Source organism: Pectinophora gossypiella, chromosome 17 (assembly GCF_024362695.1).
Source record: "Pectinophora gossypiella chromosome 17, ilPecGoss1.1, whole genome shotgun sequence".
Classification (NCBI taxonomy): Eukaryota; Metazoa; Arthropoda; class Insecta; order Lepidoptera; family Gelechiidae; genus Pectinophora; species Pectinophora gossypiella.
Genome location: NC_065420.1, coordinates 7,142,531 through 7,166,202, shown reverse-complemented (window position 1 = coordinate 7,166,202; position 23,672 = coordinate 7,142,531). Strand labels below are relative to the sequence as shown.

The 23,672-nt window shown below is 34.9% G+C and overlaps 2 protein-coding genes across 4 annotated transcripts in view; one reads left to right on the top strand and one right to left on the bottom strand.

Moving 5' to 3' along the window:
- LOC126374477 (ejaculatory bulb-specific protein 3-like) overlaps positions 1–23,672 on the bottom strand; it is a 401,847-nt gene that overhangs the window by 240,902 nt on the left and 137,273 nt on the right. The window lies entirely within an intron of this gene.
- Positions 6,755–23,672, top strand: part of LOC126374376 (G-protein coupled receptor dmsr-1-like) — a 40,808-nt gene continuing 23,890 nt past the window's right edge. For both annotated transcript variants that reach the window (XM_050020992.1, XM_050020991.1), the window contains exons 1-2: positions 6,755–6,884; positions 22,595–22,939. In XM_050020992.1, the coding sequence (XP_049876949.1) occupies positions 22,661–22,939 (279 nt within the window). In that variant the 5' untranslated portion in view covers positions 6,755–6,884; positions 22,595–22,660. The remainder of the gene's footprint in view (positions 6,885–22,594; positions 22,940–23,672) is intronic.

Sequence of the window (23,672 nt, the reverse complement as noted above, 5' to 3'; positions counted from 1 at the left end):
TCAATTAGTTAGTAAGTACCTAACTTAAAAAGCAGTCTCCATTAGATTTGATGTTAAGTACCTACTTACCTCTAATATTTATTTTTCATAAAATTAATAAAGATCTTATTCAAATGATGTAAGATTAATTTAATAACAAATTTGGTTACGGTGTTTTCAGACATTCAGTTTTAGTGGAAAGTGATTTAATTCCTAATTAACTTTGTTATTGGAAAATCCTCTTGACCTTTTAAGAATGAAGGTACCTACCTAAGTATATGTTTTTTTTTGACGTGACTTATTGTAGATTTGCCGCAGATGGCATTAAATACTAAGCCAGACAAACAAGTATTTGAAATAAGTGTAGGTAACATTCATTTAAAACAGTTTTTTTTTAATTAATTTAACATACAATGCATACATAAACTCAAGCCTATTTCCCACCGGGAAGCAGAGACTATGGAATTCCATTTGCTTCCATCCGGACACACCTCTTGCTTCCACCACATTTATCAATCGTTTCATACACGCATGCCGGTTCAGAGTAGATCGTACTCAACCTTTTCTAAGGATATCTCCAATTTGGTTGATATACGTCCTTCTAGATCTTCCTCTGCCAGCCCTACCATCAACCTTCGTTTTGTATACAACTTTCGTAATCCTATTATCTTTCATCCGCTCTACGTGCCCAAACCAACTTGACATTCCCTTCACAATCTTAGGCACTATAGTCTACTGTCGTATATAGTAATTAAGTATTTTAAAATAACAAATACATTGGTATATAAAATCAAATTCGGTATTTCTAAAGGGGCGAGGCAGAGGCTACACGTATTTAGAAGGCAATTTGCAGCAGTTGCAGCCATTTTGGATTCGAAGTCCAAACTGTTCTCACATGGATATAATGAACCAAGGGACAGGCAATCAGCTCCTCGCCTATAATAATCGTACATCATATTGCAATTATTGAGTTATTAATTTATCTTAAGTGTACTTACTACCATTATAGACGGTGATACGGCTCACCACCGATGTCGTTGGTCTGACAGAAAGCTCGGTGAAATGTGGGTACTTAGTTCATAAAAAAATAAATACGATAAAAATGTATGAGGTGATGTCCCAGCGCTCTCATTGCGCGATTTGTTGTTTATAAAACACCGCCTTGGATTAAAACGAACGGATTTACGTCACGTACGTAGTCTGGAGGCTTTTGAAAGCTTACAACAGAACACGAAACTGAATTTGATCAAACGTTACTGACTGAAATGTAAATAATTATTATATATTTCGAAGGCAATATTAAGTGGCGGTGAGGCGACTGACACATACGTATCTATATTGATATATAATATATACATATTTAATTTGACGTGTTATTAAAAGTCACGTCCCTGAAACTGCGTTTCGCACCGCTGTAAGGCTGGTATGTACGCACCCTGTACGCTGTAAGGTACTCGTATGGGCGCCTATTGGGCGGGCTGGCTCACTGCAAGATAAGTGAGAACCTTCTCGTATTAATATATTTGTTGTTTACTTAGACTTCAAATTCAATGTTTGGTTCGAAACTGTGTGACACCACAGTATTCGTCCGTATTGGAAAAGGCACATCTAGTAGCGCCTGACCTTAATAGATTCCGTGCTCCGTGAGACTGATTCACGTTGACATTCGGAATCAGTTCAACGTTAATCATTTATTCATTCATTCTCTCTCGCAACAATCAAATCCGTTCTTATACTTTATTTGATTTTGAAAAATTTCCCCTCAAATATTTCGAAGTAAAATTACAGTTGTAATTTCAGTTGAAATAACGCGAGAAAAGAACAATCCGAGTTCACAGGAGACAGGTTTAGAACTTCAGCTAATGAATATGTATACACAAACTCTATGTACCTATATACATAGAGTTTGTGTAACTATCTTTAGAACATCGGTTCTAAAGATAGTTACGAGTAACATCATTCCCTAAAATTTCTTAAGATTTGCAGTAATTAAAGTTTGCTAATGAAGAAATGGACGATTTACGTTGAACTTTGAGATAGTTGTGCCCTAAAATGTAAGAGCACACATTTGGTTGAGGGTACGTGAGGGTGTTCTAAACTGGCAAGAAGGAATGATGATTAATATGAGACTGGTAAAAGCGAAAGTGGTGTGACAGGATCGCAGTGAATGGAATTCCGTGGTCACTGCCTCTGCTACTGGAAAACAGGTGTGATCTTAAAAATGTATATGTCGCAGGAATATGATAAAAACGGGGATTTAATAATAATAATAAAAAAGTTTATTTAGGTAAAATCTACGACACAAATATACATTTACAACATTAAAATATACACACATTAACATTTTTTTATATCAATATTTCTTTGTATTACACACACCTGATTATCATAATTATGTAGGTATATCTTACCAAATAAACCTTTAAAATACCAAAGAAAAATTATTTTTGTCATTTCACTGAACCAATTTAGGGATTTGTTCAATTCGCTAAATTTGTTTAGGGAAAGGATAAAATCGAGTTGTTATTTTAACATCCTCCGTGATTTGATCAAATCCCTTAGGGAATTGATCAAATCTCCGTTTTTATCATATCCCTGCGACATATACATCTGTTTGAAATTGTTAGCGTCGAGCTCTATCTTAATCACACCTACTTGTAAATTTAATCATAGTAGGTATTGAAATTAAATTATCTCATCAACCCGCAGCGTGGTGGAGTATGCTCCGTACCCACTCCGGTTGATACAGGGGAAGCCTGTGCCCAGCAGTGGGACGTATACAGGCTGTTTATGTTATGTTACGTATAGGTACAAACATAGGCAGAGCCTAAGGTCGTCCGAAGGAAGTTGCGCAGTAGCTTTCAGGTTAACTAAAAAATATATTTGTACTCAAGAACACGTATTAAATTTATAACTCTCTTTTTGAATGGTCGTATAAATGTATCCCGCAAGACATATTTATTTCGAAATAGACATCTATTAACAAGATATACTGCACGGTATTTTGCACTACAATTTGTTATATATTAATGTGCTACAGAATGACTAAATGAATATATTTATTTTGTTTAGGTACTAAAATATATTTTATTGCTATGTGTATAAAGATAGTATTTGTAGAGTGTGTTTACTGATTGATCAAAGGTCGTCCTCAAACGGACGGAAGTTAGTCCTTTTATCCAACTACGGAAGGACTAGTGACTGTTTTATAGACTTTAACTTGCCCAGTGATTTCTTTATCTATTTGACTGTGTTCGATGTTTTATTGGACTTTCGTCGCGAATAGCGCGGAATTTCGCCTTTGGCATTATTTTAAACAATAAAGAAGCTACTGGAATTATAATATCGGGTCTTCAGCGCTGCCCATTTGTCCGGCCAAGTAGTTAATGCCATCTGCGGCAAATCTACAATAACGTAAAAAAAGGAATTATAATGCGATTACGAAATCGGGTGTCGTTAGCAGTGTCAAAATCACTTGAAGATAACTTTCAGACACTTTTGACCCTAATCTAAGATAAAAATTTAAGGAACTTTATAATGAGAAACCTTTCAAACTCAGTATTTTAGCAGTTGTAAAAGGGATTTTTCCCTACAATATTAATAACGTTGCAAGGTTGTAATTCATTCGTTATCTGAAGAGTTTGATGTGCAAACTGTTAATCTATTATCTATCATTAGCGTTAATATAAAGGGCGGTGTCTGATGGAAAATACCAACATTGCTAATAAAATTTACGGGCTGATAACCCGACTAATGTCGTTAATGCTGGTGGCAAAAGGTGGTTCAAGGTGTTCAGACGTTAATATTTACTATTAAGTACACAGACAGATAGCTACATTACATTTAACCCTGGACAGAACCCACACGGGGAAAACCAATATTAAAAAATATTATACAAAGAAAAACTTCTACATACATAGAGGTTTTGGTTTGTTTTTCTTTATCTTATAATTTTTAATCTTGGTTTTTTTTGTGTGGTTTCTGTCCTGGGTTAAATGTAATGTACTTACCTGTCTATGTCTCTGGTGTCCGAAAATAATACATGATTTTTTCTTTCTCTCTTAGAGGCACGTCTTTTGCACAATGGCTAATAAGGAACTAATTGCCTCAATATCTGATTTATACGTATTTTGATGTCCTTTATTTAGTTTATTTGTATATTAATAATATTTTAGTTCTTTACTTAAACGATTAGGTACTCACAAGGGGGTGGGGAGAACAACAAGTAATCAGAACACTTGAAACCACTTTTGTCTTAAAGTCCTTATCGTCGATTTAAAGTGAAAAATAAGCACATGTGATTTTCTTCAACAAACCTGGATTTCTTTCAATTAATTTCATTCCGGGTAAAAATTGAGACCACATTTTACCTGCATTAAAACTAGAGTCTTTATTGCAAGGAGTTGTGAACAAATATCACATAGGGATGTGAATTTTCATTAAGGCGGTTACGAGGTTATCACTATAAAGCAACGTTACGTAGATGGATTTAGAGAACAATGTAGCTATGACAGGTGCGTGGCTCGACTGCCCGTATCTGCGTAGATGCTGTGTGACTTGCATCTACGTAGAATAAGTTTAATAATACATATGAGACATATTTGTTGATATAAATAAATTATTATGTATATTTTTTATGTAACCAATCTGGGTGACAGATGATCAGCCGTTACATAAAAGACACATTGTCTGTGTTGGTTTGTCGTATCCCCGAGAAGATAAGCAGCTGAACGCGCCCTATGTTGTTTATTCGTTCCCACTCCAGCATAGATTTATTTTCTACTAGCATGCGTGCAAATAGAGCAACAGGTCATCATCATCATCATCAGCCCACTAACGTCCCCACTGCTGGGGCACGGGCCTTCTCTATGGTTGGATAGGGAGATCGGGCCTTAAACCACCGCGCGGGCCCAGTGCGGATTGATGGTTATTAACGACTGCTAATGCAGCCGGGACCAACGGCTTAACGTGCCTTCCGAAGCACTGAGGAGCTCGAGATGAAAACCTTTTTTTTTTGTGGTCACCCATCCTATGACCGGCCTTTGCGAAAGTTGCTTTACTTCAACAATCGCAGACCGAGCGCGTTAACCGCTGCGCCACCGAGCAACAGGTATCATACAATATAACGTACACTATAAGAAAATTTGGTCGCCAGGTAAAGTAAGGTAGAGTAGGTCCATTTTATGTGTTTTGTTCACATATGAAAATCCTCGGAACATATTTCAGATCATTGTAAGTTGCCCCCACTATGTGTGGGTTGGGTATAAAGTAATAATTAACGTGTAACATGGGTACTGTTAAACTATGACACCCAACGTGATTAAACATAATACGACTTTATAACAACTTCCCTACTACAAACATACATTTACTACATACATTTTCATGAGTTTTGCGAAAGAAAATTCCACTTGATATTAACTCCGAATCATCCCTCTCATTATTCGGTACGGTGTCACTTACACCCTGTATAATACAAAATAAATTATAATTTTAACTGTACCATATAAAGATTCTATACTGTTAACACAACAAAAATACTTCAGAGGCAGAAAAAAACACGTATTCTAGGGAACTTCATAGGTAACAGAAAAGAGAGAAGACGAAAGGAGAGAAAACCTATTTCGGTTCTTATCTTCGCAACCTGTAGTACTTAGAGTAATAGTAACTGGCACCTAGAGAGAGCGTTTAGCAGGTAATTGGATAAGAGAGGAATAAAGACATGAGGAAGTGGTGTTAGAAAAATGAAGCCCAAATTAAACAGTGGTTGTAAACCCCATATAAATAAATAAGCAGACATGTAACCTAACAAAACATTTAGGGTGACACAAGTAAAAGCTTAAGGGGGTTTTTGTTAATGGTGTTTCTAGAACAAACATGCAATAATGGAACACTGTAAGAAGGGGCATGTAAACAATAACATTTTAATACTTACAACTTATACACGTCACGGAAACTACAGCCTACATATATCTATAGGCTAGTCAATCAACCGGAAAAAGAGAATAAAACAAAGAACCTACTCGTAAATATTACTATTATAATGATTATAATGATGTAGAATTTACCGATAGATATAGGAAAGCGCAAAAACATATCTATGGATTATCGATTAGTTTTTTCTATGGATTTGCCAGATAATTCATTTACGTTATTTGAGTTTGTTCAGTTTTACAGACGCCAAAATGTTGACAAGTTTTTCGACTTATCACCTAATTAATAATGTAGACATTTACATAGTCAGGGTCAGTCGAGAGCATCTATTGTTGCTATTTTATAAATTTTCTTTTTTTAAAACTTCACTTAGACAGTGTTCTATTTAAGTTCAGAAGGTTCAAATTCAAATTTATCTTTATTAAATAGTTACACTTTGAATAGTCAACATTTACATAACGAACGTCTCAGCCGCCTAAAACTACTGCAGCTTCTCACAACCTGTATAGCCGAGGAAAAGTAGCTGCAAGAAAAACCTCGATACAGCCCCAGACGTTCTTAAAAAAAAAAGGAAATATTGTTACACAATTCCGTAATTTGGCTGCCTAATATCAGTTCCCAGAGAGTTAATCCCATGGATATCTCCTAATAATCACAAATTATAATATACGTATATATATATATACTTATTTTTTTAATATCTATTTAATCATTGTTTTAAAACTGTTCAAAGGTAAAGTCTTAGTGATGCTTACCTGGGTAATCAACCAGCTCTGGTCAGTGGGTTGGTTGTATTCTGTTACCGAGTCCCAACTGCCATGTAGATTCAGTCGTGATCGAAATCAGCCGCAGGAGAGACGCTCGCTGCGTCCCTAACGCTCCTAACTTCTTTCCTCACATTTTTCTCGGACGTTATAACTTTTAAAACTTGTGCTTTCGTGGATAAAAAGTTGTTTACCCCTGGATTTACGGTGAGTTATTAAAAAATAAGTTTGGAGTAATTGTAAAATATTTTGAAATGTTAAAATGTTGATTTGGAATTTTGTGAAGTATTTAAAGTTTTTTTAAAAACTAGTTTTTTTAAAGATATTATAATATAGTTATAATATAGTTTAGGACTGGACGGTTGATTATACTAATTTTATTTTTATTCGGGTAGAAAATATTCTCCAACAGGTTGTTTTATTTCAGTGAGTTTGTTTACTGTCGATTATTCAGTTTATTTAATGTGACAATTTTTACACACCATTGGTCTTGGTTAAATTAAGGCTCAAATTCCAAGCAAAAAATAATACAACAATGTTTAACCGGTACAATTGAAAATTAATATCTAATCGGTGTAATGCCAATATGAAACATTCCAAAATATGTACAAGTATAATTAAATAGGTAAAAATGTTTGTTCAGCGTAGTTAGAGTGTTTGTTGCAATAAAAGTTAATATAAACACTAAAACCGAGATAACGCTATTACACCATTAAACATATATTTTATAATATAAATAACGGTACTTCTAGAAAAATGTGCATTTATTTCACTTTAAAATATAAATGTAATGTTCGGAATACTTATGTCTTTTTTATTCGAATCTTAAAATAGGCAAATATTTTGATATTGCGATAGTAATAAAATCGAATATTAAGCCGTATATACACTTAAGACACTAATTTTCCCTTCTATGGAATTTATTGAAAATACCATAGAAGGGAAGACTAAGAAGAGCTTACATGGAACAGATTAAAGAGAAGGTGGATAAGGAATTTAAGGAATTGGCCTTTGATAGACAAGAATGGAGAACGCTACACCGACAAGAGCGTGGCTCTTAAATTAGTGATGGTGAAGCCGTATATACACCTTTATATATTCCAAACATCCTGCGACAATCTGTCTACCATCATCCATTTACATCGCGCGTCAGAACATTAAAGTCGTGATAAGTTTATTTTACAATCCGCTGAAATGACTCGATCACGTAAACACCTTGATAGGTGCCGGAGTATTTTATGTGTCTATAATACAGTACAGAATAACATATTAATAGTTAATAGTAAATCAAAAGGATATAACAATCAGGAAATAGTGATTATTATGCCTTTATAAATCTGTTGTCGATGGTCGCTCTTTCCAAGAAGTGGAGCGAAATAGTATTGCTTGCTCAGTTAGTAGGACGTGTTTTTGTTAGTTACATTTCGAGGTCGTTTTATGTTCATACTTACCTACTAAATTCTAAATTATTTACTCATATAATGTTACAGCGATATATAGGCGAAAATATATTCGGTGTTATGTCATTTCTTCATTTCTGCGAATAAGCTATTTGAGAATAAAATTCAGTTTCAAATTTTGACTCTGGTTCTTTTAAATAATAGGCAAATAAGTAGTATCGAAAATAGGGCAAAGACTAATCTGTGTACATTTAGAAAATTAAATGTCAAGCGAGAACAAACAAAAGTGCATTACTTATCCGAGGTACTAGATAACTGCCTACTTTTCTTTGGCAGTTTTTGTTTTTCTGGTATCTGAATTTTCATTTTCAAAAAAAAAGTAAAATATTAAATAGGCGTACATAATAAGGTATATTCAAGGTAGGTAAACGATATCTGACAAAATCAGATCAATGAACACTAAATCGAGAACTTGTTTTTTTGCATTAATATACCTAATAGGCTAGTTTCCAACCAGTTAAATCAGTTACTTTTTATTAAACGTCAAAACACGAAATTACTATGGAATTTGTTTGAAAAAGCACATCGTGACGTCATAGAAAAACTTATTATTACGTTATCTTGTTTAAAATTCATAAATAAGTTACTTAAATAGAAAAAAGAAATTGTTTTAGTTAGTTTTAGATGTGTCTTTATTTAGTAATCAGAATGTCATAATAAAATTTATCTTGAACCTAGTATACGACCTAATTTAATCTTAGATGGTCAAAATTGTATTACATTACTTATCTAAAGAAATTCTAAGAAAACATTTATAAACACGTAAATTATTTGTGTAAAAAATTACTCGTTCCTCACATTTGTTACATTACATACAAACAATAAAATAAAACAGATATTTCAAATAAAATGCAGAGAAATAACCCTTGCGTAAATAAAAAATGTTGTGATTGCTTGTTTCTTTTTTATGACTTTTTATTTTTAATATGTAATAAATATTTCAATTTTCCAATGAAAGCTGTCACGTGTTAAGAATTACAATAGGCTGGATTTATAAGTACTTAATATAGATACGTGTGTGGGTATGGCTTACAAAAGAACCACCCTTCCATCTACAACACATCCGTGTTGAAAATAGAGAAAGTATTTTAAAATACATTGTCATAAAAATCCACGTGAAGTTAATTGTCAACGTGCTTAACATTTTTACAATAGGTTTACTTGCGTACGGTCTGAAATAAGAAGAACTAAGAATATTTTACGCTTAGCTTTCATGTTCATACAGTCTTACTAACGAGGTCATATCGTGGACTTATTATACGAAATATAGGTTCACCATATAGTTATACAAATACTTCAGAGTAATGACTTAAGTTTTTGAATTAAAACAGTAGGTATAACTACATAATTATATGAGTTACTTGATGATTTCATCCATTTAACGTCGTGAGCAAGAGCCGTGGTAGCCTAGTTAGAAGAACGCTTAAAACTCATTGTAATCATTTTCGAATTATTCTTCGGATTCATGTTTGCAACTGAAAATATTATGTGCTTAGCGGTGAAGGAAAATATCATGAGTAAACCCACATATCCGAGAAATGTGTTTTCGGAGATATGTGACCCTACCTGTAATTGGGCTGTTTTCTCTTGGGACTGGAAAGCCAGACAGGCAGTCGCTTCTGTAAAACCCGGGACCGTTAAACCTTCAAGATAAGTAAAAGTACACTGTGGAATACGGGATAACGCTAGGAGATGATGATTATTATGTTATATACCTATAGGAGTAAATAAATATCTATAGGTACTTAATGTTGTTAATACCTCAGTCTTCTTAACCACCTTTTGAAATGATGTAGAATCATTGAAACCAAATTATTTTCATTTTATTGTACTTACCTACCTTTTTATATATACTTGGCCGGAAAAATCGGAAGCATTGAGGGCTCTCTCCGGAAATGATTTCCACAACAAATGTTAACATGGTAACAAATTGTGTTATTCGTTTGTTTTTTGAATTCCCATTGTTTTTCATTTCTATAACAAATGTTGCTGGCAGATGTGGAGTCGTAAAAATCCGTATGGCGAGCCAAATAGGCCTTACTTGTATTTTTTAGCAGAATTTAGGTAGACACAGAACTTGCTGGAATAAAATGTAAATTGGAGATATTGTATGTTAGTTAGAAGGACGCTCGAGTGTACACTACCGAAGTCCATACTATTCTGACGATTCGATTTTTGAGGCACAGAGGCGACCAATCAGCTCGCGACAAGAAACAGTTCAGGACCCCGATACCGACCACGCCGTCGCGGACGACGCTTTCCCTTTTCAGTTTCTTTACTAATAAGGAGATTTGGCATGATCAAAAGTCTGTCTGTCACTCAGGCTTGGCAAGTGTGAATACGGCCAATAGACGACTCTATCCGTGATTGCTTAATTAGGCTGACTGCTACAAACGCAAATAAGCTTTCCAAGTAAATAAATGCTGTTCGGACCGAAATCTATCGACTGGAAACAGCTTTAGCTAAGATAATGTAACACCACTATTTTTCACTTTTCCTACGGAATTTTGGGGTTTTTGTAGTAAGTAGTTAATACTCAAAGTGTATGTTTTATTCTGCTGAATTATGCTTTCAAACTGACAATACTTACCTATGTGATATAGGAGTAAGGAACGACGATTATCGAGTGTCGAGAATCCCGTAAATGGGAGCCTTTGATGATGATATCAAGTTGATTAAGTATATCAAACTCACAATACTGTGTATGAGACGAGTCGGAATAATCGGGGGATCATCCCTTTCATTTAATCTCGGCAATGCTATAAATACGTATTAAACCGGTATTTTGTATTTATGCAACGTATTATATTCCCGTACCGTATTGACCTCTGTATCTCGATATGGGATTTTTGAGATATTGAACATTTCTTCTCTCGTGTACGTTGTGATATCACTGACTGATCTCCTCATCCTATGTGTCAGAATTATTATTGAACCGCCTAAGACCTCTGATATGGCTCGCGTAATGACTACATAACGTGGCTTGAAATAATTTTATCTTTCCAACAATGAAGTGGTTTCAGCCTGCAATGGGATTCGAACCCAGGACCTCCAGATCGTGAGCCCGAAGCTCTATCACTATACCACAGATGCCGTTTTATTTTATTTGAACTAGCCTCCGTATCTTGTTGCGATAAATGAGTCAACGCTGTTGGCGACGCGAAAAAGAAACTAACTATATTAAATCGATTAAGTCAATATAATGTTGTTAATTATTATGGTTGAAATTGTAATTATGGTATTCACAGAAACCAGGCATTTTGATAGTAGAATGTCATAGTAATATGCATGCTTCACAGCAGGGATGTTATGGATATGAAATTTCGGATACGGATTGGATACGGATATAAGAATGGTTATTATACCGGATACGGTTACGGATAATAAATTATTTCGGATTATCCGTTAGTTTCGGATAATTTCGGTTACGGATATTATTTTTATAAGGAATTTCAAAAGTAAAATACAAATGGGTACCTAATAAAGTGGTTTTATTTATAACGATAAGTTATATATTATGTTATGACGACAACACAAACAATGCGCGTGGCTTGTGTGTTGGCACTGGCAGCGGCCAGCCGATCAAAACGTGTCTGAATTAAGCTCCGCCCCTATCCAATATTATCCGAAACTTTTATTTCGGATTCGGTTACGGTTACGGATGTTTTTGTATATCGGATATCCGATAGTTTCGGTTACGGTTACGGAGCTCCCTAACATCCCTGCTTCACAGTTGATTAAATTCGAAAATTGATGAAAGAAACCTTTCAACATTAATACAGATTCTTTGAATTAATTAATTAAATATACGTACCAAGTACGCGGATCTGAAAGCTGCATACGTGTTTGTGCCCGTGGCTTTTGAGACTGCAGGTCCTTGTGGTAGTGAGGCGAGGGAATTGATCAGGGAGACCGGCCGGAGACTCAATGTCAGAGGGGGTGACCGTAGGTCTGCGTCTTACCTGGTCTAACGCCTATCAGTGGCTGTGCAACGGGGCAATGCCGCTAGTGTAATGGGTTCGTTTGGACCACCTCAGATTCAGAACACTTAAGCGCCAAGTTGGATGTGGCGAAGTTACGTATGTTTCTGATTATTTGAGAAATTGCATTCTTTTATTCATACGTATACACACATACATTCATAAGATCACGCCTATTTCGTTGGGGTAGGCAAAGACAACGGAATTACACTTTTTACCACCCAATATACATGTACAGTCATGAGCAATATAATGTACCCACTTTAGGACTCTGTCGCTCTAACATATTTGACATTTAGTGAGACTTACAGTTCAATTTGTCAAAAAAGTTAAAGTGACATGGTACCAAAGTGTATACATATTAATGCTCGTGACCGTACAAAGTGAATTTCATTTGGCTCGGTTAGATTAATAGATAATAGGGGTGAACCTATTGCTATTAACCGAGCACAAGTCATGGATGCCGCGTGATATCAATTATCTATGATTCAAACGTGAATTCAAACTCACAAAATACCTCCAGTGCCTTAGAGCAAGGACGTAATATATGATCCCGACGACCCGATTACTCTAGCCATAGAGGCAGCCAATCAGCTCGCGACACCAAACACTTCAGGACCCCGATACCGACCCCGCCGGCGTTGGCGACGATTTCCCTCAATCAGCTCTTATCGCTATGGACCCACTAGGGTTGATTAATTCTTTTCAATATTTTTCCTGTCAAACGACGCCCTGAGCCGAGGTTCGCGCTCAACTGGGCACCCTAAGGCCTGTGTCTTAAATGTTGTACCGGCTGAGAGCCTTCAGCGCTCCCCATTTGTCCGGCCAAGTAGTTAATGCCACCTGCGGCAAATCTACAATAAGTCACGTCGCACTTTCAATCCAGTTGTTTAAAATTAATGCGATTAATCAAGGTGATCCAAAGATTGGTTTCTAGTACCTACTCATATTCATATTTTTTACCATAAACCACATTTTTATAGCATTTTTTATATATATTTCTATACATATTTTGTAATATATCATGGCAGTAATTAATGGTAAATTGGATCAACATACGGTCGTTAAACATTACTTTGCATATTTTTAACTGGTGACAATCGGTAAGTACGTGAATTTTTACTGTTTAATTACCGACTGAATAAGTAAGTAATTAACATTATTTTGCATTGGTCAGATTTCCAAATAATTATGAAAATCACTTTTTCTGAGTTTGTTAATATGCTGTGATTGATTTGTTAGCTAAAAGCTTTTCTCATCGATCAGAAGGACAACAAGTACCGACCGTAAAATGCACCAGATCTTTCAAATTTGTGAAGGTTTGTATTATTGATATTCCATGAGCAATAATATCAACTCGTAATAGAAGGTTTGAGAGAAATTAATGGTAGGAACTGGCGATCGGACCCTCAATAATTTAAAAGGGACGGGTTGCTCTTGCAATTTTCACAAAGTACTACGATTTAAGAGGGTAAGTATTGGCATTCAAGATGCAGTTCAAAGGAACTGAAGACATTCGTACTTCTACAAACACAAACTAAATTCGTTGCAGATAAACAAACTTTATATTACTTACGTATATAACAAATAAACAGACAGATCGAAAAGAGCGTATTATTCGTTTGAAAATATCATTTTATTGATGCGAGTTTTCAATGAGGGACTTTCCAGATGAAGTTCTTTGAAAATCGCATAGATGGTGTTATTGAGTTTATAATGCTGACTGTATGGCTAGTGGACCAAAGTAAAAAAAAAAAAAACGAGGATGTGTTAATATTCTCTTTGGTCATAAAGTATTTGTTTTTTATGGACTTTGAAGTGGCTTTTCGGCGGGAAACGGGAACGGGACAGTTGCTTTCTTCATTGAGTAATCTAAATAATTAATACGAAGTGGTGTTTTGTGGTTAATGATCGCATTAAGTTAGTCGGAAGACATTCGCGAGTGTTATTATATTGGAGTATTCAATGAACAAAGTGTATCTGCCTATTTTCGCTTCGTGCCAGGAAGCCGCTTCATAACTCGAAAGTTTATGCGGACTTTTGAGTTAATTCGTTTGGGGTTCGGAGTAGGAGTCTACTCCGAGGGTGGGGGCTTAGGTTTCATCATCATCACCTTTCATCATTTCATTAATCATCAAGAAAAAAAATACGTCAGACATGGCTGTATGGGCATAGTTCCCTTTGCCTTACCCTTCGGGGAAAACCAAAAAAAAAAAGGACTTTGAAGTTTTGACAGAAGATCTGGCTGCTACATTTGAATTCCGGTACTCTTTGACCACTTGGCTACATTATTTGGACATTGATTTTGCTATACGCAAAGGTCCGGCTGTAACAATGTAGAATTCTGAGTAATTTAAATAACCATACAACTTCTGAAACTGAACAACGCCATCTATGTGATTTTTAGAGAACGTAAGCTGGTAAGTCCCTCATTATAAAACTTAAACGAAAAATGATTAATAATGAATCCATTTAACTATTATTAATACAAAAGAACAACAACAGCATTTCCAACTTGAAAATTAATATCAGGAGAGTAACTGGCCTACCTACTAGTTATCGTGACGTAATTCATGATGGCGTTTTGACAGGAAATCGAATACGATTTTATCGATGTAGCCTGTAGTACGTATGTAGATAATCGTAGTAGGTAACTTGAGTATTCAATACGAGTCTGATAACGTCTGTAGTATAGATAATAGTAAAAGTTATAGCGTTTTTATTAGCTAAAAAACCCGCGGTTTATTCTTACTGTGTATTCATTCTGTAGATAAAAATAAACGTTATTAACTTTTAAAAGTAGAGTTATGAATGCTTGCCATAGAATAAAACTTGGACTGTAGTCCATGTGACGTTGGATCAACACAGTGCGACATCAAGTCGATGCTATGACTATCGAAAGGGAGACATGCAAGAAATTCGACGAAATAACATCTTCAATAATGACAAACCTTTGAGAAAAATGTTTCTTTGAAAATTAGATTTATTGTTTAATATCTATTTACGTCTGTCTGTCAAGACCTTTTTCTCGGAAACGCGTGGAGGTATCAGTTGAAATCTTTGTTTATTTGCAACGACGCAACGCAAAGAGGGGTATTATAAGTTTATTCGTTTGTCTATGTATCGAAGCTCCAGAACGGATGGTCCAATTTAGATACAGATTTTTTCATTTGGTTAGTGGTATAAGCAAGCAGGTTCTTAGATATGATTAAAGGTTCCAGGTGGTCATAGGAACTCAACAATACAATGACGCAAATCCCTTGAGTTCGGGCTTGTTTAATGAGTTTCGATGAGCACTTTGGTCCTAGGTTGTTGGTATTCAGCATCTGATGATGACCATATAGGTGGTCATAATATAGGAATTTGACATTCAAATTACGCAAGACCCCCGAGTTCGAACTTTTTTGATTTGTCTTGTTGAGTTCTGGACCTAAATGGTTATTGGTGGTTGGCATTGAATCTGATAGTGACCAGATGACAATTTGTGCAGAACCATCGGTGCGCGAATCAGACTCGCACTTGAGGGGCTTTTTATATTCTGGTTGACATATTTATAATAAAGCATTTTTCCTTTCTCTAACGTAAAATATTAAAACAATTTTGACGTACTTACTTACATGTTTATATATATTTGACAAACAGCGGCTGTTTAATTTTTCTGATTTTGACTTGAAATGAGGATTTCGTAAACACAACCCTTGTTTTATTTATAGAATGTGTCAAATACTGGATATATTAAACACAGACACCATAAAAGTATCCTTTTATTTTGTATTTACAGTTTCTTTTAATAGTACTGTTTATATAGCTTGTTAATTTTCTGTGTCTGATCTTCAGGACAGACGAATAGGCTGAAACAGGAACACAAGAGCTTCCATACTTAGTCAGCTATGGTACCTACACAATTGAGTAGATTCCTAGGCTACAAATATCAGATATATTGTCTGGTATTGAATGTGTTCCTCTAGTTATTAAATAACTTGTAATGTATACCCTCATTGGTTTTTAAAAGATGTGTTGCTGTTGCAGTTTCTTGACATTTTTTCTCCTCAGCCATAACCTTGCGAAATGACGTAAATTCAAAAATGTTACATTGACCTTAAACAAGTTTATCCATGATAATTACGTTGAATAAATGATTCTGATTTATGATTTGAGATAAATAATGAAATTATGATTACTAAATAAAGACAGATCTAAAGTTAACAAAAAAACGGTTTCTTTTTTTTATTTAACAAAAAAATTTAAAAAAAATATATATTTTATCACGTTTTTCTGTGACGTCACAGGTTATTTTTCCATATAAATTTCATGGTAATTTAATGTTTTGACGTTTAGTAAAAAGTAACTGATTTGACTAGAGCGAAACTACCCTATTATACCTATGTCCTATTTACTACTACGTTTCATATTTCTTCAAAAAATATTATTTCACCTATTCTAGGACAAACACACAACACACTAACACTAGAGCAAATTTGGGAAGACAGTGGCTCCTGAAATACAGTTTTATACTAGTTTAGGAGTCATGAGCCTTATTTATAATTGTAACTAGTTTAATTTACTTAATAAACTCTCTTTCTTTTTTATTTCTTTCAGTAAGTATGAAATATATTTCTCTACTAAGTATGCCTTGAGATTGTATTGGTAATACAGTATCTGTATCTGATCGCAAAATATAGCCCTAATAACAAGTATGATGTCATTTTTTCGTGGCTTCATATTGTTCGATTAATTGAAATAAGAGGTAGGTACTCGAGACTGAAATTTGGGATTTAAGCTAGTATTAATACACAAACAACAAGAAAATTCTAAAATGTAAAACTTTCACCACCCAACCAAAGACAAATTTTATAATGCAATGGAATTTCAAATATATTGTATAGCAATTGTATTGAACAAGTGAAAAGATAAGTTTGTCGCACCGTAGTTTGATTGACAGCGCTTCGTTACTAGACGGTGCATTTTCATATCAACTCGGGCCTTCTTTCGATGAGGATGCGCAGTCCAGCATAAGTGCCTGTAGCAATCCCCATATTTTACCTAACGTGTAGAGTTTGAGAACTTAGGGTTTGTATAGTTAGAGCGTATAGAATTATATATGATTGGCTCTACATGAGATCTGATGACTTTTTGACATAGCGATCGATATGATTTCGTCTTGATATTATCATTTTACATGAAAATGTTTTTATTGGGATTATATTATAGTTGAACAATGAAGTGGAGTCAACCAACGTCTAAATCCTCGTCTAAAATACTTACGGAAAGTTTAATTTGACCGCAATAATATTGACAGGAAGTGCCGAGAACGATTGATTTGTTATTCAATAGAATTTGTTTTTATAGTCTTTCGAGATATAAGAAGTGACACGTTTTTGATATATTAAAGTTATCCCTTAGGCTGGCTAAAATTTATTGAGTCGTCAAAACGCGCTATGTTAAACGCGTCTCGGTCATAATCGTAATCGTTGTGAAACTCCAACACCCTTTATTCAAATTGGCGAATCATTTCACATACAAACTTAAACATCTTTTTTTATATGCCTTTTTCTTCGCTTGCTGATATAAACCGTTCTAGTAAGTTCTAGATATAACTTATATATAAGGAATTTATTGCTATTAATCAGGCAGCTTGCCTATCGGGTTTAACTAGGTACTGTAATTTGGCTTATCTTCTGACATTTTCTATTTCGATTTCGCATTCTATAGGTGTTAATTTTGAATATTGTAAGACGATAGGGTAAAGTCCGTACGCCCACGATTTTGACGTTAATAATGCCATTCAGTTTGAATATTGTTTCGACACGTTCGATAATATTTTAGAGCTTTACGGACAAAGTCTGTCCCTCTAAACAAATCATATTTTATTTGTACCAATAGTGAATTGGAATAATTCCTTTGATGTCACCTTACGTTGATATATAAACAAGGCTAGCATTAACCTAATCGCTAAAATCAATAGCAAGTTATGGCAAATATCCTTTAAGTAATATCCGATGCATGTCAGTGAAACACTAGGACAATAGAATATAGATTGGAGACAGAAAGTTTCATAAACAACAACAGTAACTGGCGCACGGGATTTCCAAGTATTCCCAAACATGTTCATAATAATAAAGGTTTATGTCATTTGGGAATGAGCTAAATATAAATCTGTGTTTTTGTTTATACTCGATAACCGAGACTTCTTATAGTAACTTTATACCTAATTGGTTTATAACTAAGCTTATATTGAGATCTCAAATTGCGGGAAATGGGTATAAAACAAACTGGTGGTAAAGCTACTTCAACGTAACCGAAGCCATGGGTATCCGCTATTCTTACATAAACCGCACAGCACTGCAAGCATTTTTTTCTTTGTACTTCAATTTATAAAAGGAAGCGTAATCTCGAGAACTACTGAATAAAGCATGCAGTTGTTACTGTTGTGCTCTGCATATCTACAAAGATATATAGGGTAAAAAAAATTGAGATGGGCCGACTCCAGCTCGACTAGACTAGTAGTAGACTAGTCGGCCGAATTTTCGGCCAGTTGTCCAGTTAGTAGGTACTGTGTAAGAAAATATTATTTCTGAACTTGAAAATATACACGAAACAATGATGAACATTATACATAACATCAGCAATTATATAAGTTATTACAAAATAGGTATCAACTAATTACTTGTGCTCGTCACAAAATACTAGAGGTACACGCAGAATAGATATTTTTTATTCTTTCGTATAAATTGGTTTGATTTATGTTAATATTTTTTAAATATTCACTGAGTTTTTATATCAATGATTGAGTCGCTAGTCACTTATCATTTATGTATCCACATTTAGAAAATAATATTCACGAGTTATTTTTATTTACTTTGCAATACAGGAAGCGATTTCGATGAATATGAATCAGAATCAAAGAGTCCGATTGAACGGTTCTCGTTGGAATGGCACCAATTATGTGGAGGGAATAGAAGTGGCTATAACGTAGACAGTTTGGCAATAAGATTGCCTATAACGACAGGCCTATTGTTGAGAAAACGATTCGCTCTTTACGGGACCAAAATTGCGGGAGATTATTAAATTACTTTACTAAAATAGACTTGTTGCTAAGCCCAATCTGAAAGTGATAACTGCTGAATAATCATTAGTTGTATCATTGGGTGGAGCTCGTGCTAAAGTTTACCAGCTCAGTACTCGAGTTTGTATAGTATGAGAAGAAGAAGTGGGTATAATAAATTATTCCAGGTCTTCGTGCATTAACAAGAGTTCAAAAAGAAACATATCACGATGTTTCTGATGTCAAAAGCCGCACAAACCATCTTGGTTTTTGGAACTTGCCCATTCAATAGTTTACAGCCAGAAAAATTTACTCACTGATTTTCATTAGAATCTGTGTTTTTACACCAACATTATTTTTACTATCTGTGTTTACGATCATAATACCTACAGCTATTCTTTGTTTTTTATTGTTACGACTAACACAGGGTCTAATAATAATGGGTTATTCTTACATCACCGTGTCGTTATGCTGAAAAAACGAACAACTTATGTTTTTTTTTAATTAATTATTTTTCGGAACTAATTTAGTACTTGCGCGCCTGAAACCTATGTCCGACAGTCGCCGAACGGTTCACCGACAGAATCATTTATTTGTGGGTGATTCATTACGGGGAAGATCGGCATGGGGTCGCCATGACTGTTATGTTCTCGTTCTTATCTCTTAATGTCAACAATTTGAATAAAATACCAACTTCTTCGGTGATATTATCATGCTTTATGACAAGTCACCTAACAGTAAGGGTATTAAGAATGTCACAATCGTGAGCATTTTAGCGTTCATTTTACCCACTCGGGAAATTGCAACATAAAATAAAAATGCATTTGCAATTTGTACAAATTATAACGCAGTAAAACGAGACGTAATCGCACTATGTTAGAAATTCGGGTTTCAACGTTTCAATTACCTCAAAAGCCATGTCTAGACAAAGGATAATTTAAAAAAAAGCCCCAAGCTTCGCACTGACAATATACGTACCTCTGTTTAGTACAATCAGACAATTGCTTTTGATACTTTCATAGAATAGTACCTAGTAGATGGAGCAAAGAAGGAATAAAATAGTACAACGCCAAAATACACAAAAAGGAACATACAATACCAACATTACAATTAAATAAATGATACAAAAGGCAACCTTATATACGGCGTCTGAAAAGGCATTTCTATTTAAATTCTATACGAACTTTCGTTAACATTGTAATTTTTACTTAGTCGTATTGTTTTGGCAGTTAGTAAATCGTACGCTGATATAGGTATGTTTGAATCTACCCTATTATTGGAGTTTGTACGAGACGGGTACACATAACAAGCGAACTTTGGAACCTTTACATCAAGATTACTTACAGATCTCAATGTGCTCCGTCTAGACTTTGGATAATATTAAAAAATGCTACCAAAGAGTTGGCACGCACGACCTGGCGACACGCCAGAGAGGAACCAATCGTGAGATTAATGTTTGTTTACTTATATCCACAAACAAAGCCGTTAAAAACTCTTTCAATTGAAAATTTAAAGTCCCAAAAAATTCTCGTTTTTTGTAGTTGCGGTATTAGATGGTTAGTAGATAAAACTGTGTATGTAAGTTTCAAATAGGAAGTAGTAGCTAAATCATAGTTCAGGAAAAAAAACTTGTGTTCAAGATTGATGTTATGAAAATAATGTAATAAATGCTTTGCTATAAATTGCGACAATTTCGCTAGTATCTAGAAACTGTGATCAATAAATAAGTAATAATAACTAGAGTCTGGCAACACCTTGATAAAATATAAGCGGCATAATATTTATGTCTGGCGAGTATTTATTCAACTAAAGTCAACAAAGTTTTAATATGGAAAGTAATAAAAGTAAGCGACATGCTCAATACGTCTCTTTAATATTTTAGCTCGTATATGAAATGCAATTTAGTGCCGCAAGAATTTGCCTAGAACTGCAATTAAGCTAGATTAATTTTAATTTAGTTGAAATCTCCATTTGCAAATTGTGCATATTATATTACTTACTCAACACAAACTCACACCCATAAGGAATATGGTAGACGGAACAATCCAGATACTCACAAATACAAAATTAAATCGAAAAAAATCTGACTCCGACGGGACTTGAACCCGCGCCTCTTAACCATTATACATTACTTCTTTACACCATCTGTTACACCACATATTTTTAAGTTTAATTTTATCTTTGCGGTCTCCCTAAGCTGTGAGTGCTATAAAAACAAAAATCATTGAATCCAGATACTTTTCGATTTGTATAGTGACTGGTTTACTCATTGTCTGTGTCTGTACCATAAAGAACAAATGACACGTGAATTCTTCGCAGACTTTTACGCCATACATACTTCCCTCTTCCTCTTCTAATCCTGTTATCGCCTGCTGGGATTTAGGGCTCGAACTTCGAAGCTCGAAGATTCTTCATTTCAATCTTTTGCAACCTTTGTTAAGGGTAACAATATTACAAAGTAGTCACTATGGTACCGTGGTTCACCGGTTTGCCTCTCAAACGGGGATCGCCGGTTCGAGCCCCGGTACCGGACTTGCTTCATTGAATTGTTAGGTGTTTGTGTTTCCAGTGAATTTTTCTGTGTTAGTGTTAGTACTCAGTTAGCTCAACAACTCAACCAACCATTATAGACGGCGATGTGCTTTACCACCTATCACGTTGGTCTAATAGAAAGCTCAGTGAGGTCTGGGTACTTAATTTATCGTGCAATGGATGTACCTACTAAATATGTGAGCTTGTGTTATGTTATATTTACAATATAAGAAAAGAAAATCTTTGACTTTTGAACAATGCTTTCTATAAAGCTTAAAATGTTCCGTACCACAAAAATTGAGCACCCGACACAAAGACCCTTTTCAATTTCTTTCCAATTACAAATTTAATGAAGCAACGTGATGAGGATACAATTCGACAGACGGAAAAGATCCTAATGGAACAAGTTTGTTGCCATACGGATTTTACTATGTGTCTCTAAGAAATTAAATAATGTTATAGGTATGGAAACCTCTACGAAAAAATGACCAATTTATGACTGTTTATGTCTTCCTTACATTCTGGAGCATAATTCCTACATATTATATTAGTTTCACTAACACAGTCGGCTCGACCACAATAGAAGGTAATGATACTGGTAACCTATCACGTTGATCTATCAGAAAGCTCAGGTGAAACGTAGCTACATAAGTTCATCTTGCGATGGATGTAGCTCTAACTAGCTCATTTGGGAATATAGTAGTAATATAATGTTATGTTACGTTATATTATATTACATTCCCAGAGCATTGAGTATAAAAGCATGTTATGCAACGTAATGGTTAATTTTCAACCCATAATTATAATTGGCAGTCAGATTAAATGCTACACATTGAAGAGGTTAGAATTTCGAGCTTTTGAATTTCGTCAATAATGAGCACTGGTGTCTCTTTGTTCCAGCAAACAATGCGGATACCACAACAAGACTGTTAACAAATAAATTAATTAACAGAAACCAAACTCAACATGACGAATCAAACGCGAACCCTTTTGGAGTTCTTCAAGATCCTGGCTTACGGGAATTCAACAGACGGGGCATTTAACAAGACTCAAATAAAATCCGTACTTCGGGCACAGGCGGAGAAGGGATCAGGAGACTTTGAGTCCCTTTTAGTGAGAGTAATGGCTGATGCGAAGTCGGAACTGAATATATCCATAAAGCCGGATACGTGTGGATACTGTGAGGGGGACTTCAGAGATGTCGTCCAAGCGTATAACAGGATACACGGCTACGTTAGTCTGCTGGTAAGTGTTATTAGTAAATAATTTGCTACTACGTATTGCCCACGATTTAGTTCACTTGAAATCTTTCTCAGTCAGTTCGAATTAGCTCATCAATATACTTGGAAGCGGCACCCAAAACGTTCTAGGCTAGGTAATATCCGAGTTTTAGTTATCTTACAAACTCTCCGGCCCGCAATGCTCACGGTGATACCGTTTTTATGTGTATTTGGGCATTAGAGATTGAATTTACAAAAGAAAAAATATGTTTTGGGTTGTGTGAGTCCGTCAATTTCTCGTTTTGTACAAGTCAAGATTTATTTAGGCAGGGTCTTAAAAACCTTTGATTTCCTATTTGCAAAATTAGGAGAGGCAAAGTCTGAAATTGGTATTTTGTCTCGGATTTGGCAGTCAATATAATTTGGGTATCTATTTACTTTCCTATGTCAATTTACTTTTCGTGAACACGCAATTTCACCGTAGATATATCTGATTTATAAAATATTTGTAAATCATTGTAAATCAGTACCTATTTTTTTATAAATTTTGATATCAATATGACATGATAATTAATAATAATAATAATAAAAAGTGTATGCTAATTTGAAGAGATCCATTTTAATGACTTTCGTACGCTCAAAACCTGATGTCGGAAATCTGTCTTGCGGAGGGCAGAACCAAATCCGTTGACACTACAGAGAGGTATTGGTATCCTAAGAGATAATAACAGTACGTATAACAAACAAACATATAACCA